Genomic DNA, 18,185 nt, shown 5'->3' on the forward strand with positions numbered 1-18,185 from the left:
GATGGTGAAGCCAGCACTGGGACGACTATCCCCAAACGCCCCCTATTCCTTGATACCCAACCTAAAGGAGCACTTGGGTGCTTAGAGAGCATGTAACCAAAACAACCAAATTAAAAACATAGTTCATTCATTTATTCAATATGCAGCTCATTTATTCAATAAGCAGCTCTAGTGCTAGGAATCACCCAGTAGGCTCTGGCAGTCATACTCTTGTCAAAGGCTGGCAACCATTCTGACTGGTCAGTGCCCATGCCAAACACTTGCAAAAACTTTTCCCACTGAAACTATTATTCAGGCCCATCCTTTACCCCTCAGCTTCTCCCTCACTCTGCCCTTCAGTCTCCCTTCCCTGCAGCTCATGACTCTGTAGACTTGAGGCTCCTCAACAACTCCCCGAACTCTTCCTGCAACCTCTCCAGTGCCTCTTCTGCAGCAGGAGATCTTGCAGTCAGAGCACAAGAAAGACAAAAACTGCTAAAAAACTCTATTCTTTCATGGAACCCAGGGCTTGGGCTAACATCTGACCACAGTTCTGGGGTCAGCAAAATTATTATATATTATAGAATTAGAAAGGGATAATGGGACTCAGGCTCCCTCAAACGCCTCCTTCACTGTGAGTGTGTAGGATTACGACTCTATGCATTTGTCGAAATCCATAGAACTGTACAGCACAAAGAGTGAATTTTATCATATGTACATTTTAAAAATCCACCAGGATGTAGCGGAACTCAAAATGGAATACAAACTGTAACAACTGAACCTAACTGTATTACCAATTATATACTCTATTTACCTAACTGTTTTACTTAAAAAGGGTGGGGATGAAAAGAACTAACTGAAGTAACTTTGGGAAAAAGAAACTTGACTGTATATTGTATGTCTAAAGACAAAAATAACTGTACACAAATACTACACTCTAGTTAGTAAATTTATTTCTCACTGGTTGTGGGTTAGCAATTGTGAGACTATTTTATGTGCATATGAAAGTTGAACAGATAAGTAAATATATTGTAAAAAAAAGAATGAGAGTCAAATTCTTGCTATCAAGGAAAGAATTTTCATGGGACTTCCCTGGTGGCGCAGTGGTTGAGAATCCGCCTGCCAATGCAGGGGACATGGGTTCGAGGCCTGGTCTGGGAAGTTCCCACATGCTGTGGAGCAACTAAGCCCATGCGCCACAACTATTGAATCCGCATGCCACAACTACTGAAGCCTGCACGCCTAGAGCCCGTGCTCTGCAACAAGAGAAGCCACCACTATGAGAAGCCTGTACACTGCTACAAAGAGTAGCCCCAGCTCACCGCAACTAGAGAAAGCCCTCACACAGCAATGAAGACCCGACACAGCCGAAAATTAATCAATTAATTATTTATTTATTTTTTAAAAAGAATTTTCAAATAGGGAAAGCTAGAATGGACCCTGTGTGTTAGATCGAAATCAGAGATATCAATATGAATTGTTTTTGAGAGAGAAAGAGAGAGAGCTCTCCAAGCTCTGTCCACTGAGAGGGCCAGTAAGCAAGGATATCCCACTAGCAATAAGCCCAGCTAATACCCAGATCTTGGTTTCTAAATACCATCTTCCAATAAAAGGAATCAGGACTCTTTAGAGAAGTGGTTGATTCCAGGGCTGGGACAGGGAAAATATAAAAACATTTATGGGAATTCCCTGGCTGTTCAGTGGTTAGGACTCTGTGCTTCCATTGCAGGGGCCATGGGTTTGATCCTTGGTCGGGGAACTAAGATCCCGCAAGCCGGAAGGCGCATATGTGGCTCAGATTCTGGTAGGTGAGCGAGCATAGTGGTGGAGAAAGAGCTAATTCTCTTCCGATTGCTATTTTCTCTACGGGATAAGAAATGGGACCACCAAGAGAGTGATGTGGAAGGAAAGGGTCATGGAGGTTTGAGGGAGCAGGAAAAAGTTTAAGAGTTGGGGCTCAAGGAGAGGCTAATTAGAGATGAGGAAGGTTCAGCTGCCCTTGGTGTGTTTCAGTTTCTCCACCAGCGTTTCCCAACTGGGTTGGACTTTGCCCCCAAGCGGACATTAAATAATGACTGGGGTCATTTTTGATTTTTCACAGCTGGGCGGAGGTCTGCTACTGACATCTAGTGGGTAGAGACCAGAGATACTGCTAAACATCCTACCACTCATAGGACAGTCCCCCCACCCAAAAAGGATGATCTAGCCGAAATGTCAATAGTGCCAAGGTTAAGGAAACTCACAATACATCCCTCCCTACCCCATGTTCCCTCTGTAGCAGGAGAGCAAGTCACACCACAAGAAGAACTCAGAGCCCCTTAAAACTCCCCTTCTCATGAATCCCAAGTTCCCCAGTAAGGCAGTCCCATCAGGCCCCTCTCAACCCAGTTCTAGGGTCAGGGAAATGTCACTTACGGGGTTCAGGTAGATCCAGTACTGCTCCCTTCCCCCAGAAGTAGGGGTAGATGCCAAGGGAAACTAGAAATACATAATCCCGTAATCAAGCCTTCACCCCTCTTCCAGCACCTGCCCTAACCTGCCTTTCTGGGACTTAAATAATAGCATGGGCCCCATCTCCATCCCAACGTATTCCTGGGACTGGGGTGTCAAATCCCCCAGAAACTCCAAGCACTTCCTCCCCCGCCCCCATGGGAAAACTACCATCATGTCCACCAACGGACCTGGGGGGGCACCAACACCTCCACCTGGCATCCCAGACCCTTGACCTCTGGGGCTCTCTCCCCAACCCTAACCTCCAGGAACTGGAGTCCTAGCCCAACCCCAGGTTTTTGCAATCTGCCCTTCTGACCTAGCAAGGAGTTGAGTAACTGTGGCCAGTTTCTGGGGCGGGAGCCAAGAGCAGACAGAGCTGGTGGGGAGCTTAAGAGAGCCTCGGAGGTGGAGGTGAGGCAGGAGGTAAATGCCCCCCGCCCCCGACCCCAGGGTAAAGCAATTGGAGGTTTGTTCCCTGTGGACCAATACTCCAAGACAAGCATAGCAGGACAATCGAGGGAGGAGGCCGGGCCCTACCCAGATAGAGGATAAGAGACCACATATTTCTCATTCTCTAAGTCAGGAGACCTCCCCGACTACACATGCACAGAAAAGCTCCTTGGAGGTCAAAAAGGGAGGGGGCGCCACCCCATAGTAAGTGAAGCTAACTACCCATAGTCCTCTTCGGTAGAATCCAGCTAGGCTAAGAGATGCGCACGCACACATGGGAGGGTCCTGAGATAAACTGAACACAGAGTCTGAGCCAGGCAAATCAAAATGATTGGCCAAAGGAAACCTGGAAGAAATGCCCCCTTATAAGTGATTTAAACTGCCACAAGGGCGTGACTCTCTCTCTGAGTCTGCCCATGTGTCTATCCACACGTACTGTAATTTTTTCTCCTAATAAATACTTTACTTGTTTCACCACTTTCCGTCTTTGTGGGAATTCTTTTCTGCAAAGCCGAAGGGCCAGGAGCCTTGTCACTGGCCAGTGGTCTAATGGCGAGGATTCGGTGCTCTCACCACGGCGACCCGACCACAATCACTGGCCGGGAGCTGAAACCCTGCTTCAAGCCGCTGCAAGGCCAAGGCCACCAGAGATCAGAGGTGTACGTGGGCGGTAGCGGGGATACCATTCACGTCTGAGGTCCTTTCTCCTGAGGCTTCTGCCTGCCCCGCCCTTCTCCCAAATCCTCCTTCAACCTTAGCGTGGCTTCAGTCCTGTCCGCTGCAGTCCAGCTCTTGGAGGTGTGAGAGACAGAAAGAAAAAGAGACAGGGAGACACCCAGACAGTCAGGAGAAGATGGTGACTGAGAAAGATCACAGGGAGAAAGAAGCAGAGAGAAAGAGAAAGGGCACAAAGAGAATTAGAGATGGAATAGAAGGTGAAAGATAGAGACCCAGAGACACAAAGGGAGAGAGGATGAGAGAGACAGAGACATAAAAAGAGACAAAAAGTTTCAGAAGCAGAAGCAAAGAGAGACGCATACAGAATTTCAGAGACAAACTGCAAGAGACAGAAAAGGGGGAGAAGAGTTGTGAAAATGGGCCCCCAGAGAATGCGAAAACTTCTGCCCAGGACAGAGATCCTGCCCCCATCCTTGCCCCTTCATTTTGCCACAGCTCCGTAACCCCAAACCAGACCCAGAACCAGATTCAGGGTCCCCAGTGGCAAAAAAATGGAGAAGACTTCACCCCAATCCAGGGCAGATGGACACCACTGGCCACAGTGAGAAGAGCTGAGGTGAGCCTATAGTAGGAGGAGGTGGGGTTCCCAAGGAACCCACTCAGGGCATCATTTCAGCTGGCTGTGAGCCCCGGCCCCATGCAAATAATGCAGGAAGACGGGAGGGATTAAAAGTCACTGGGAGAACTAGGAAAAAGGGGGTCAAGGTGGTGTGGACAGAGATGATTTAAAAGCAGCCCCTACCCCCAGACGCATTCAGAGCCCCTGAGCACACATCTGGAGCAGCCACTGCCAGCCGGACCAGACCCTCCAGAACACACCTCAGCTGTCCCAACGGCTCAACAGGTAAAGGGCAGATCACAGAGGAGGGGGTAGCTCTCAAGGGAGGGGGTCACTGGCTCCATCCCCCTGTCTCTGAGACTGGCTGGGGTCTCCCTTGTCATCTCCTCTGGGGGCTCTCAGGGCCTCTGGGTCTGTCTCTCGGGGGCTCTCTCTGGGACTCTGTCGTTTCACTTATCAAAGTGTTTTCAGAGCTCCGAGCCAGGACTGGGCACTGGACACTCTGTACTAATGCTTTCCCCAGCCAGTGGCATCTCTCTCTGGAATGTGACCCCGGGGTTCAGGACACCTTTCTGTCTGTTTCTGCTTCTGCCCTGCCTCTGTCTCAAGACTGTCTTGGTCTCTGTCTCTGAGTGTCTCTGTCTAACATTCCCTGTTGTCTGTCTGTCTCTCTCTCTCCCTCCATGTCTCTCTGTCTCTGTGTATCTCTCTTTTCTGTCTCTGTCACTCTCTTCTCCATCAGCCTCTGGGTTTGGCTCTGCCTCTTCCTCTCTCCGTCTGTCTCTCACCCTCTTCCTGTCTATCTTTCAGTGTCCATCTCTATGTCTCTCAGTAAATATATATCTCCGTCTCTCCATCTCTGTCTTCTCTTTCTCTAGCTCTGTGTCTCTCTAGTTCTATCTCCTTTCTCTAGTCTCTCTCTGTCTCCCTCTCTGTGATTTTCTCTGGCTATTTCTGTGTCTTGATTTGTCTGTCTCTGTCCTGTGTGTCTCTATTTCTCTTTATCACTATATCTGTGTGAGAGTCAGTCTCATGAAACATGATAGATGATAAACGATAGATAGGGGACTTCCCTGGTGGCGCAGTGGTTGGGAATCCACCTGCCAGTGCAGGGGACACGGGTTCGAGCCCTGGTCCAGGAAGATCTCACATGCCGCAGAGCAGCTGAGCCCACCACAACTACTGAGCCTGCACTCTAGAGCCCACGAGCCACAAGTACTGAGACCGCGTGCCACAACTGCTGAAGCCCGTACTCCTAGAGCCTGTGCTCCGCAACAAGAGAAGCCACCGCAATGAGAAGCCCGCGCACTGCAACGAAGAGTAGCCTTCGCTCGCCGCAACTAGAGAAAAGCCCGCACGCAGCAACGAAGACCCAACACAGCCATAAATAAATAAATAAATTTATTTTTAAAAAATGATAGATAAATGATAGGTAGACATCCATAGATATTTGGATATCTCACTCTCATTTCTGTCTCATCATCTCCAATTGTACCTCTCTGGCTCTCTTAGTGTCTGTCTCTATCTCTCTTCTGTCCCTCTCCATCTGTCTCGATTTCTGTCTGTCTCGATTTGTCTGTCTCTCTGTATTTTGACTACCTCATGCCCTTTTCCTCTCTCCCTCTCCCTTCCCCTCTCCCTCCTTCTCTCCCCTGTCCCCTGGCCTTTCCCTGTCTCTGCCTCTGTCTACTTCCTTTCTTCTCTCCATCTGCACCCATTTCCAGGGTCTGGGGAAGGCAAGTTCCAGAAGGAGATGAGGAGTGAAGGAATCCCACTCCCTCCCCAGAGCTGCCTTCTCCCCATTGTACCTGCCCACCCCCTCCACCCGCCCAGGTGACTGCAGGGGCCTTCACCATGGACAGCATAAGCACAGCCATCTTGCTCCCGCTCCTGGCTCTCGTCTGTCTGTTCCCGTTTCGACTACGACGATAAGCGTCTCCTCACCATTATCCACCCCATCAATGACAACTTCCAAATCATGAGCAGCCCCTGGGGAGAGGTCAGGAGGCCTAGTTCCACGGGCGAGAGGGTTGGGGGTCCAGCCCTTCCAGGGATATAGGGGGAAGCAGTGGGCAGGGAAGGAATTGCGATTGGCCCTGCCAGGCCCCGCCCCCTTTCTGTCTGACCCTGCCCCCGAGGTATGCGGCCCTGCCCACTCCACAGGGGCTCCACCTACACATAGCCCCCGCCCCAGCCTACACACACACACACACACACACACACACACACGCACCCTACCTCCCTGCCTGCCTGTTCCTTCCTCCTCATCCCTACGGCTCTGCTGCATCCTCAGCGGTACAATATCTTTCCGAGCCTCCCGGACTGGGTTCCCGGGCTGCACCAACACCTTTTCCAGAACTTCGGACGCATGAAGAACTTCATCGCCCGCAGCGTCCGTGACCACCAGGCCTCCCTCGACCCAAACTCTCCCCGGGACTTCATTGATTGCTTCCTTACCAAGATGGCACAGGTAAGCCCTGCCTGGAAGTCCCATCTCTGGTCTGACCTGCTCTCCTGCCTCAAACCAACAAGGATCCCGAGTTGAGCGCGTTTGGGTCTAATCTCCCCACATCCGGGAAGTGAAGCTGGAACACCTGGCTCTGCTGGGGCCACTCGGGGCCTCTGCCAATTAACAGTTCTTTAAGAAATCCTCAAGGATTTGTTATTGTGGGCCCCGCGGCTGAGATTCTCCCTACCCTGCCCTTCCGCGCTCCCCAGCTCCCCCAAGGAAAGAAAGTTAAAGAGAGGAGGGACTGAAATGGCACTCAGTAGCAGTTGTGCAGGTCTGTGGGGAGCGGGTCGCACAGGATCCGAGCCCGCAGGATCTCCCCCCGGCCTTGGCTCACATCCCCACCTCTTATCCCCCGCAGGAGAAGCAGGGCCCGCTGAGCCACTTCCACATGGATACTCTGCTGATGACCACACACAGTCTGCTCTTTGGAGGCTCCGAGACCGTGGGTACCACGCTGCGCCACGCCTTCCTCGCGCTCAGGAAGTATCCAAAAGTGCAAGGTGCGAGCGCCGGGAGCCTGGTGGGGAGACCCGCCCACACGGCGCGGTAGAGCACACCCGCCCCTCCCGCCTCGAAGCCCCGCCCACAAACAATGAGCTCCCTCCCAGCGTGTCTGGAGTGAGAGCCTCCAGCTCGCGCCTGGGTCGCACAGCCAAACCCGCAAGCCCACCGGAGGCTGACCCCACCCACGTGGTCCCCGCGGTCCACACAGCCTGCCGGGTCTGCCGGGACCCAGACCCCGCCCGCATGATCTTGCTTTGCCGCCCACCTCTGACCCTGCCCACACAACTCGCACAGCCCGCCCAGAGCCCGGCCCCAGAGCCTCAGCCACTGGGCCTCCCCAGGAACCCATCTCCTCCCACACAGTCTGAACGGCCCGCACCGCACAGTCTGCGACCCCGCCTCCCCAAACCCCACCTCTGGGTCTTTCGCGGAACCTTGGCCTCCAGGACGCTGTGCGGAGACCGACTGGGTCTTTGCCGCCTGCTTCACCCCCGATTTCTCAGCTCTCCCGCACACCCCACTCACTCCATCCATCCTCCTGCAGCCCTGGTCCTCGAAGTCCCGCCGGCAATCCCATCAGGGGCCTGGACTCCAAGCAGCCCCGAACCCCCTCCGCACAACCCCGCCCCTAGGAGCCCTGGCACGAACGAAACTTACGCCCTCACCTACATCTCTGAACTCAATGCCTCCCTCCGAAGCTCCGGCTAACCTTCACATGCACCCCTGCAGCGCCCCCCGCCCCCCGACTCGAAAGCGTTGACTGGACCCCTTCCACACGCAGGCACACACCTCTTCTCAGCACAGTCAAGCCTACTGATACCCTCAACAACGCTCCCCCCTCCACCTCCAGCCCGCGTACAGGAGGAGATAGACAGCGTGTTGGGACGCGCGTGGCTGCCTGCGCTGGAGGACCGAGCAGCCATGCCTTACACAGATGCGGTGATCCACGAGGTGCAGCGCTTCGCAGACGTCATCCCATGAGCTTTCTACACCGCGTCACTCGGGACACGACTTTTCAAGGCTTCCTGCTACTCAAGGTGCACTGGACACCTGGCAAACGACACCTGAAACCTTAGGAAGAGGCATCCCAGGCTCTTGCAGCAGGCATCTGCGGCTCTAGCAAGGAATATCCGAGGCCCTAGCAATCAGCACCCCGGACCTTAGCAACTGGCAACCCAAGCCCTAGCAACAGACATCTGAGACCCTTAAATCCAGAAACTCAGCCCTATGCCACACCATAGTGGACTAGACCACGTCCTGAACCCCAGACCTCTTCCCTATGGCAGGTTCCTTTCCTAAGACCCCTCTCTGAAATCCCCAAGGTCTGAGACTTCATCCTGGGGAGCCCCTGTACCTAAATACTGTTCTCAGAGACCCCACTCCCGCCCCAGGAACCCCAAATCTGTTCCTACAATGGGGGTATCCCGCATCCCTGCCTCAGACCCCAACAAAACCATTTCCAGCACCCATCACTGGGAACCCTAGACTCCCACACCCTAGACTTCCTGGACCCCTGTGGAGTCCTATGCTCCACCACCCCTTATCATGTCCCCAGGACTCCCAGCTCTGTACAGTGGAAATCCTAGTTTGGGAACCTCCCAGCCCTTCTAACACCACCGATTCTGCCTCTCCACCCACACGGGGCACGGATATCATCACCCTCCTTAATACAGTCCACTACGACCCCAGCCAATTTCTGACGCCCCGGGAATTCAACCCTGAGCATTTTCTGGATGCCAATCAGTCCTTCAAGAAAAGCCCTGCCTTCATGCCTTTCTTAGCCGGTGAGAGTGGTCAGGGGCAAGATCCAGTCTTTCTGGCCCAGTATTCCACCTGCATTCCCCAGGCCTAATTCCACTCCCCAAACCCTCTCACTTCTTCGTCCCATCCCATCCTCAGCTTTGGATATACAAAGACATTCCTTCTCCTTCCCAACTCTGCTCCTATAGGCCAATAGCATCTGAAATCCCCGCGGAGGGAGGCAGGGAGTCAGGATATTATTGTAATTTAACTTGGACTTGGTCACTGTCAGTCTCTCCACTGGGTGGTGCAGTTGAAGTGGTCCTGGTTTTTCTTGGCTTTGGTCTTTACCCGGCTGAAAAAAATCTTTCCTGTTTAACTCAGTATTAGAAAAGGGGGTGGGGTGAATAATAATAGGTAACTTACCATACTGCCTACTGTGCACCAGGTGCTACCTCTGAGAGTGGGGGCTAAGAGCTGGGCTTTGCTGCCAGACCCCAGCTTTGTCATCTTCTAGCTGTGTGGCCTTGGATATGTTCCTTCACCTCTCTGTGCCTCGGTTTTGTTTGTTTTTTTAAATATTTATTTATTTATGTATTTATTTATATATTTGGCTGCACCAGGTCTTAGTTGCAGCATGCGGGATCTTTAGTTGATGGGATCTTTAGTTGCGGCATGCGAACTCTTAGCTGCGGCATGTGGGATCTAGTTCCCTGACCAGAGATCAAACCGGGGCCCCCTGCATTGGGAGTGCGGAGTCTTAGCCACTGGACCACCAGGGACGTCCCTGTGCCTCGGTTTTTACATCTATAAAATGAAGATCATAAAAAGGTCCACCTCTTGGAGTTATTAAGAGGATTAAATTAATAGCAGTATAGTGCTTAGAGCATTATATACGTTCACAACAACAAAATGAGGCACTATTACCCTCCCCATTTCAGGTACCTACCCAGAAACTGTGGCTTGCCCAAGATCACGAAACGAGTACTGTCAGTGTTGGAATTCGAACCCCTGCAAGGTTGCACTTGTAGCAGGTCCACGATTTACTTAAACTGTCTTTTCCAGACCTTTAGAGGGATGGGTCCGTGAGTACCCAGCCGTTATTCTCATGTTTTCCTTTGAAAGTTGAGGGGGCCCCTCACCCCATCTTGTCTCATTGCTCCTGCCCACCCTTCCTCCCTGTGGGAGGCAGGCTGTGCCTGGGCGAGTCGCTGCGGCGCCGGGAGCTCTTCCTCTTCCTCACCGCCATCCTGCAGAGCTTCTCGCTGGAGCCGCTGGGGGCGCCCGAGGACATCGACCTGACCCCGCTCAGCTCCGGTCTCTGCAATTTGCCGCGGCCTTTCCAGCTGTGCCAGCGCTCGCGCTGACGCCGCATCCCTTCCAGGTTCGCCAGTGAGCGTTGAGGACCGCCCGTTCCCCTGCGCCCCATCCCTCTCGCTGTCACACTCGCTTCCCCTCACATTGTGCCTGCCACATGCCCATCCCCCATCGCCCCTGTCTTTACCTTCTGCGCCCCCAGAGGCAGAGAAAGCCAAGGGAAAGGGGAAGCACATGCCTTGTTTTATCCACAGAACTCGTTCTATTGCGCACACTTTGGGGGATTTTGTATCAATTCCTAATAAATTATCTTTATAATAGATTCGAACCTGCCTTGACTGAATTAAAGGGAGGAGGATAGTCCTCTAGGATGGGGAGAAGGAAGGTCTGGCTGAAGAGAGGGGAGACACCTGGCTGTGATGAGTTCAACCCTCACCCTTAGGCCGGTTAAAAACTGGGAGAAACTGTTTCCTGGAGACAGGCTGGAAGGTAAAGGCTCTGAGGGCTCGAATGAAGACAGAGGCAGAGAAGCCAAGGCCGAGCAAAAGACAGCAGCCTAGAGAGATATGGAAGAGGTCTGCAAGAGATGCAGGGTGCTGTACAAAGATGGAGATGTAAGCAGGGAGAAAGTGAGAGACCCGGAGAAATAAACAGACCTAGAGACTGAGAAATCACAATTACTAACACTTACCTAGTGCTTCCTATTCACACACTGGTCCAAATGCCTCATTTAAATATCCCTATGAGGTAAAGCAATTTTATTATACATTTTTACACGTGAGCAAACTGAGGTTGCTCAGAGAGGTGAAGTGACTTGCCCAAGATTACACAGCCAGAAACGGGCACAGCTGGGTTCGGAACGCAGATCATCTGGCTCCAACACTGCTCTTCAAACTCTTATGAGTCAGAGACACAGAGGAAAGCAGAGAGATAAGAGACTGAGATCTAGGGAGGCGAAGAGAATAGAAGACAGAGACAAAGAAAGAAACAAAAATGACCAGAGAAAGAGCAGAAGGGCAATGAGTGGAGAAGTGAGGCACTGGAAGACTGAAACTCTCCCCCATTTCTCATCCCGCTCATTGGACCGTTTCTTTGTCTTGCAATTCCTCCCTTTGGGGTGGGGATAGCGGTCCCAGGCATGGGGCCTCCCAGCTTGGGACTGGACTTGACAAGCTGACATCTGCTGACAGTAGCTTTTCTCAAGGAGCAGGCATCTCAAGTTTCATTGAGCTGGAGTCAGACTGAATGAGGCTGGCCCCGCCAGCCATGGGCAGAGGTGACCTGGAAGGCCCTAGCCTGAGCGGAGTCTCCCCAAGGTCACCCAGAAGCTGGGACATGCTCTGCTGAGTATGGGCCTGGCTGGAGGGAGGCTTATAGGTGGCCCCCACATGGGGTGATGGCTCCCTAATCCCCACGCTCTTCCCACCACAGGCCAAGCACAGAGTCTGCCCCAGGGCCCAGGCAGGGACGCAGAGGTGGAGGGGGGAAAGGAGAGATTCAGAGGTCCTGAGAAAGAAAGATGGAGAGATGCGGAAGAGAAACACATGACGAAGAGAAAGAGACAGACAGAGATAGAGAGATACATAGAGAGAGATCCTGAAAACCAAAGACTGGGGGTGAGAGAGACAGAGGAGGAGAAAGAGAGGAACTGAGAAAAGGGGAGAGACAGAGATGCCCAAAGAGAAGGAAGACAAGGAGATGCTAAAGTCAAGATGGAAATTAAGAGAGGCACAGAGCTGAAGAGAGACAGAGATCTGAAAGGACAAAAAGAGAACCAGAGAGAAGCCTCAAGAGATGAAACAGAGACAGGCAGGAAGGGAGACAGTCACAAGGATTCAGCCAAAGATAGAGACCGAGAGAAATAGAGTGCGAATTATAGAGCAGCAGAGAGAAACAGAGACAAGAATTTATATCGTCTAAGAGTAAATGACAAACTTGAGATTAGATTTGTAATGTGGAACCAAATGAATTAAAAGGGAAGTATAATATTTTAACCATAATTCAAAAAGACACATGCACCCCCATGTTCACTGCAGCACTATTTACAATAGCCAGGTCATGGAAGCAACCTAAATGTCCATCAACAGAAGAATGGATACAGAAGATGTGGTACATATATACAATGGAATATTACTCAGCCACAAAATTGGGTCATTTGTAGAGACATGGATGGACCTAGAGACTGTCATACAGAGTGAAGTAAGTCAGAAAGGGAAAAATATCTTATATTTATGCATATATGTAGAATCTAGAAAAATGGTACTGATGAACCTGTTTGCAAGGCAGAAGTAGAGATGCAGATGTAGAGAACACACGTATGGACACCAAGGAGGGAAAGGAGGGGTGGGATGAATTGGGAGATTGGGATTGACATATATACACGAATATGTATAAAATAGATAACTACTGAGAACCTGCTGTATAGCACAGGGAACTCTACTCAATGCTCTGTGGTGACCCAAATGGGAAGGAAATCCAAAAAAGAGGGGATATATGTACACACATAGCTGATTCACCTCGCTGTACAGCAGAAACTAACACAACATTGTAAAGCAACTATACTCCAATTAAAAAAGAGAGAGAGAGAGAGAAACAGAGACAGAAATAGGGATGAAGAAAGCCATGCATTCATTCAGCAACATTTACTGAGTGCCAAGTGTGTGCTGAGCACTATTTTAGGTGCTGGGGATACAGAAGTGAACAAGACAAAATGCCTGCTCTTGAAAAGAGCCTGAGAAAGAGGATTCATCAGAGAGACTGGGGTGGGAGTTGGGGGAGGGGGTGGCGAGGGCATGCTTGCTGCACCCCTGCTGTCTGCAGAGTCAGTGCCTCTGAGCAGTGCCCTGCCCCTCAGCCCCTGCCAGTCACCAGGTTCCCAGACAGAGAAAGGCTGACAGGTAGGGAGACGTGCTACACAAACAGGCAGGAAGACGGGAAAGCAGAGACAGAGGGAGATTAAGGTAAAGGCAAACTGGAAGAGGCAGGGAGAGAAAAAGACAGACATTGAAAAGAGAGAGTGCACGAGAGAGAAGACAAACATGAACAGAGGTAGACACTGAGAGTGAAACAGAGAGAGAGAGAGAAATGGGAAGAGAGAGAAAGAGAGAGAGATGAACAGAGAAACACAGAGACTGAGAGTGAGAGAGACACTCCCAGAGACGAGCCCAGTCCCAGACTCTGCACAGCCCCCTCACCGTCTCCCCAGGTCTGGGCCCTGTGCCAGGCACCTGGCAGAAGGCTGGATCCGGCAAGGCAGGGTGGGCGGCAGGGTGGGTCGCATTCCTGAACAGTCTGTTCCAAGTACAGACTCAGCCACAACCCCCGCCCCTGGCCCATCGTGGCCTGGCATCAGGCGGGGGTGCCCACTGAGGAGTCTGGGGGACTGGAGACCAGGGGTGTAGCAGCATAGGCATAGGACATTTGGGACATCTGGGAGCCAGAGCATTGGGAATAGAGATGACAGGAGTTCAGGGCAGGGTATAAGTATGGAAATACAAGGGCGTCAACCGTGGGAAGGCAGCCAGGAGTCATAGGATAGGCATGGAAGTGCCAAGCTGATGGGCACCAGGATGCTAGGGGACTTGAGTGAGCATCTGGGAGACATGTATGGCATACAGAGCTCCAAGGGCAATGGGTGTGGAAGTGACAAGGGCTCAGGTGTGAGTCCCCAGGAATCACAGGCACAGGGCACAGGAGTGCCAGGCTAATGGACACATCACCAGGAGTGTTCTAAGAAGTGTATTTAGGAGTCAGGATGTTTTTAGTTATCAGAAGTACAAGGTACAGCATTCAGTGGTCATGGGCCCAGAGGTGTCCAGGGGATTAGGAATGCACAGCTACAGGCCAAGTGAGATGGACCCAAAGGTGCTGGGGGTTCAGGAGGGTGCACCTGTTGACCAGGTATGCTGACATGAAAATGCTAGTGCATTAAGGCTACCAAATAGGACAGGCTGAGGCAGGCACCAAAAAAAAAAAAAAAAAGGCCAGGAGGAGCCGAGCCCAGCAATGATAGGGCTGGGGGCGGGGTGCAGACTTTGGGTTGAGGAATTACAGAATGAGCATCCCAAAGGCGGCCACCCCTCCCATTTCCAGTCTCCATCCCTGCTCCACCCAAGACCCCAAGGGAATCAAAGAGAGGCGAAGAGATGCAGACAGCCAGGCGGGGTTGGGGTGCACCCGGCACTCCGACGCAGGCGGCCCTACCCCTGGGCCCGTACCACTCCCGCTTCTGCGGAACTTGCTGCAGCTCGAGTCTGGACACCTGGACCGTGCACTCACGGGGGTAGCCCCGACAGTGGGTGGGGTAACAGAATTCTGGATTCCTGGAGGTGGGGCTGGGGGCTAGAATTCCTGGTTCTCTGAATGAAGACAGAGCTGAGGGCTCGGACCCCGTGAGTCCTGACAGAGGGTGAGGGGCCTGGAGTCCTGCCTTCCGGGAAAGGAGACTGGGGGTGGGAAGTTAGATCTGGAGGGAAAAGGGACAGTGGCCCTGAGCTCCTGGTTCAGGGCGGAGTCGCGCTGCCACCCCTACTCCCGGGTCCCAAGGGAGGAGGAGCCTGGGGCGGGCAGTCTGGTCCCAGGGGACGGGGAGCAGAGAGGTCTGTTCTGGCTCAAGGCTGGGGAGGTACTGAGGGCCCAGATACCTAGTTCTGAGGGTGCAGGGGGCTGGGGACCTGAACTTCTAGATTTTGAGGGAAGGCGGTGGGGCTGGACTCCTGGGTCCGAAGGAGAAGGGAGCTGGGGGCCGGGCTCTGGGGTCTCGATGGCGGAGGGGTCAGGAGCCCAGACCCGGGCCCGCTGAGCACCGGCTCCGTGTAGCTCCCTGGCCGCTGGGGTCCGGTGTTCACGGTGTGGCTGTGCCCGCGCCCTGCAGTGGTGCTGTGTGCAGCTACGCAGCGCTGCGGGACGCATTAGTGCTGCAAGCGGATGCCTTCTCCGGCCGCGGGGCCAGGGCAGTCTTCGAACGCTTCACACGCGGAAACGGTGAGGCCTGGGCGGCGGAAGTGCGGACCGGGAATGTCCAGGTTGCCTTACAGAGCGAGCCCGGGGGAAATGGAGCGGGGCCTAATAGAGTCAAGGCTTCTGAGGAGAGGTTGGGGCGGAGCCACAGTGTAGGGGTCGAATGGGGGTGGGGGAGGCTGGTTCCTTGTGCAGCCAGTAGAAGAGAAGAGCCTAAGAGTCAAGGCCAAAGAGAGCAAGCACGGGGATCAGGAATCGGGACCAGCAGAGGTGCGGCCAATGTGTGGACAGGGCCGAGAAGGCTGGGGTAGCAACCAAAAGACCTGGAAATGAAGCAGAGCGAAGAGTTGCGAGGAAGTCGACTCCACTACGGGATGCTTCCGGGATGGGGCGTGGCTAACTCCCCGGCCCGTCCCCTTCTTTGTTCCACTCCCCCAGGCATCGTGGTTTCTAACGGACAGCGCTGGCGGACGCTGCGCAATTTTGCAGTTGGAGCACTTAAGGAGTTTGGCTTGGGTACGCGGACTATCAAGGACAGTGTCCTGGAAGAGGCGCCTTGTCTGCTTGGCGAATTTCAAGACAGCGTTGGTACGGCCTGGTCGGAAAAGGATAGGGACCTGTTGTGGGTGTGGCCACTGGACACCTGTTGTGGGTGTGGCCTAGGGAAGGCGTTTGGGTGGAATGAAGCCAGTAAACCCAAGGGCTGGGTGGGGGCCGAGCCACAAGCGTTTGACCTTGTCATGTTCCCGCTCCCAGGAGCTCCGTTCGACCCCTGGCGGCTACTAGATAATGCTGTATCTCATGTTATGTGTTCCGTGGTCTTTGAGAACCGCTATGGCTACGAGGACCCGGAGTTCCTGAGGTTCCTGGACCTCTTCAATGACAACTTCCGCATCATGAGTTCCAGATGGGGTGAGGTGAGAGGGTCAGCCCCCATCCCTCCCTCGTGTGCCCAATCTATGCCAAATTCCAAGTACATGGACCTACCTACATTGGATCATTAGAATGGAGCAGTCTTAGAATCTTGGAATGGAAGAGTTTTAGAACTTACATCAAAGTCCTGGTCCAGTCTCCCCATAGGGAAACTAATGGTCTTGTTCAAGGTCCTATTGATTTCCTGTCCCCCCAGATGTACATTTTCCCCTCTCTCCTAAAATGGCTCCCAGGCCCACACCACGGAATCTTCCGAAACTTAGCAGAGCTTAGAGTTTTCATCTCTCAGCAAACCCAGCAGCAACCGGCAGCCCAGGGAACCCCGCAATTTCATCGATTGCTTCCTTGGTTGGGTCAAACGGATAAGGCACAGGGTCCTGCTGCCCACCAGCAGACGCCTGGCTCCTCTACCCACAAGAACAGAAGGGCCCGGAGAGCCATTTCCAGGAGACACTGGTGATGACGACGCACCACCACTTCTTTGGCAGTACCGAGACCACAAGCACCACCCTGCGCTGTGGACTCCTCATTCTGCTCAAACACCCAGAGGTGGCAGGCTTGTGAGCTGCACAGCTCGGGATGAGGCGGCGAGGGTTTCAGGTTGGCTGGAGGCTGGGCTACGCATAGTTCACATCTCTGCCGGCCCAGCCAAAGCGCAGGCGGAGCTGGATCCCGTGGTAGGTCGAATGTGCGCCCCAAGCCTGGAGGACCAAGCGCGCCTGCCCTACACCAACGCCACGCTGCGGGAGATGCAGAGTGTCTTCAGCGTGCTACCGCTGGAGCTGCCGCGTGCCCTCACCTGGGATGCCCACCTGCGCAGCCACTTCCTGCCCAAGGTGCCCACCAAGACTGGGGATCCTGCGCAGGGGCTGGGGAGGGCCTATTAACAGAGATCAGCAGGCCTAAGCGTCCAGAGCGCTGACTCTGGGAGCAAGGAAGTAGGCCTTCCTTGCCACTGGCTTCGAAATGGGGTCTTGGATGGACGTTTGGAAGAGTCGCTTGCCAATTTTTCAAGTAACCCTTGCACATCTCCCCAGGGCACCTTCATGATTCCTCTCCTTGTGTCTGCACACCAGGATCTCACCCAATTTAAGGACCCAGACTGTATCAATCCCACCAACTTCCTGAATGACAAGGGTGAGTTCCAGAGCAACAATTCCTTCATGCCCTTTGCCCCAGGTCTGGGCTGGTCCTTCATGCCCTTTGCCCCAGGTCTGGGCTGGGCACGGAGGGGACCAGCCTGGACATGCCGTGGGGTGCATGGGTTTCTCACCCCACACCCCCACGTCCCCAGGAAAGCAATGTGCCTGGGTGCAGGCCTGGCCCGATCCGAGATCTTCCTCACCTCCATTCTACAGCAGTTCTGCCTGCTCCCTGTGGGGAGCCCCACCAACATCGACCCCACCCCACAGTGCACTGGCCTGGGCAACGTGCCCCCAGCCTTCCAACTCTGTCTGGTGGCCGCTGAAGTCAGGTTCAGCCACCCTCTGCTCACTGGCTCTCAGACCTCCTTACCCTCTTCGATCAATAAAGGACCTGAATTGCAGATGGAGGGGTCTTCTTACCAACAGGGAGTGAGAGTCAGTCAGATGTGTGCAGCTCTGAGGTAAACTTTTATTTCTTGGCTGACAGGACTTGCAGACCCATGCTCCTCCCAGCACCTTTTATCCTGCCCAAGCAGCGGCAGCCTAGTCCAAAAGGTGCCGTGGCCGAAGGGGTTGGGGAGTCACTTCACATTCCAGGCTGGAGGAGTGGGGGGCTTGGGGATACTCCCCCACAAACCTTTGCCAGCAAGAGGCCATGACTCACCCCAACCCCAAATCCTGCATTCTGGTGGGAAGTGGCAACGCCTCCTTCCAGCTCTCCAAACCTGAGAGGGACATGCGTGACCAGACAGGGCAGGACACAGGCCCCCAGCTCCAGTAATGGCAGTCCCCAACACCGGCCTCCGCCCAGGTCACAACCCCAGCCCCCATCCCAGGGCAGCAGGGGTCTCTCCTC

At 53.5% G+C, this 18,185-nt stretch overlaps 1 protein-coding gene across 1 annotated transcript; it reads left to right on the forward strand.

The window, feature by feature from the left end:
- The first annotated feature begins 14,120 nt into the window (after positions 1-14,120).
- Positions 14,121-18,110, forward strand: LOC132353970 (cytochrome P450 2F2-like). The gene is given in 11 exon segments (XM_059905469.1): positions 14,121-14,192; positions 15,111-15,173; positions 15,176-15,275; positions 15,690-15,839; positions 16,008-16,168; positions 16,381-16,481; positions 16,483-16,558; positions 16,611-16,740; positions 16,833-17,020; positions 17,222-17,758; positions 17,976-18,110. Coding segments are annotated over 11 exon segments (1,713 nt in total).
- Positions 18,111-18,185: the final 75 nt, after the last annotated feature.

Source organism: Balaenoptera ricei, chromosome 19 (genome assembly GCF_028023285.1).
Source record: "Balaenoptera ricei isolate mBalRic1 chromosome 19, mBalRic1.hap2, whole genome shotgun sequence".
Lineage (NCBI taxonomy): Eukaryota > Metazoa > Chordata > Mammalia > Artiodactyla > Balaenopteridae > Balaenoptera > Balaenoptera ricei.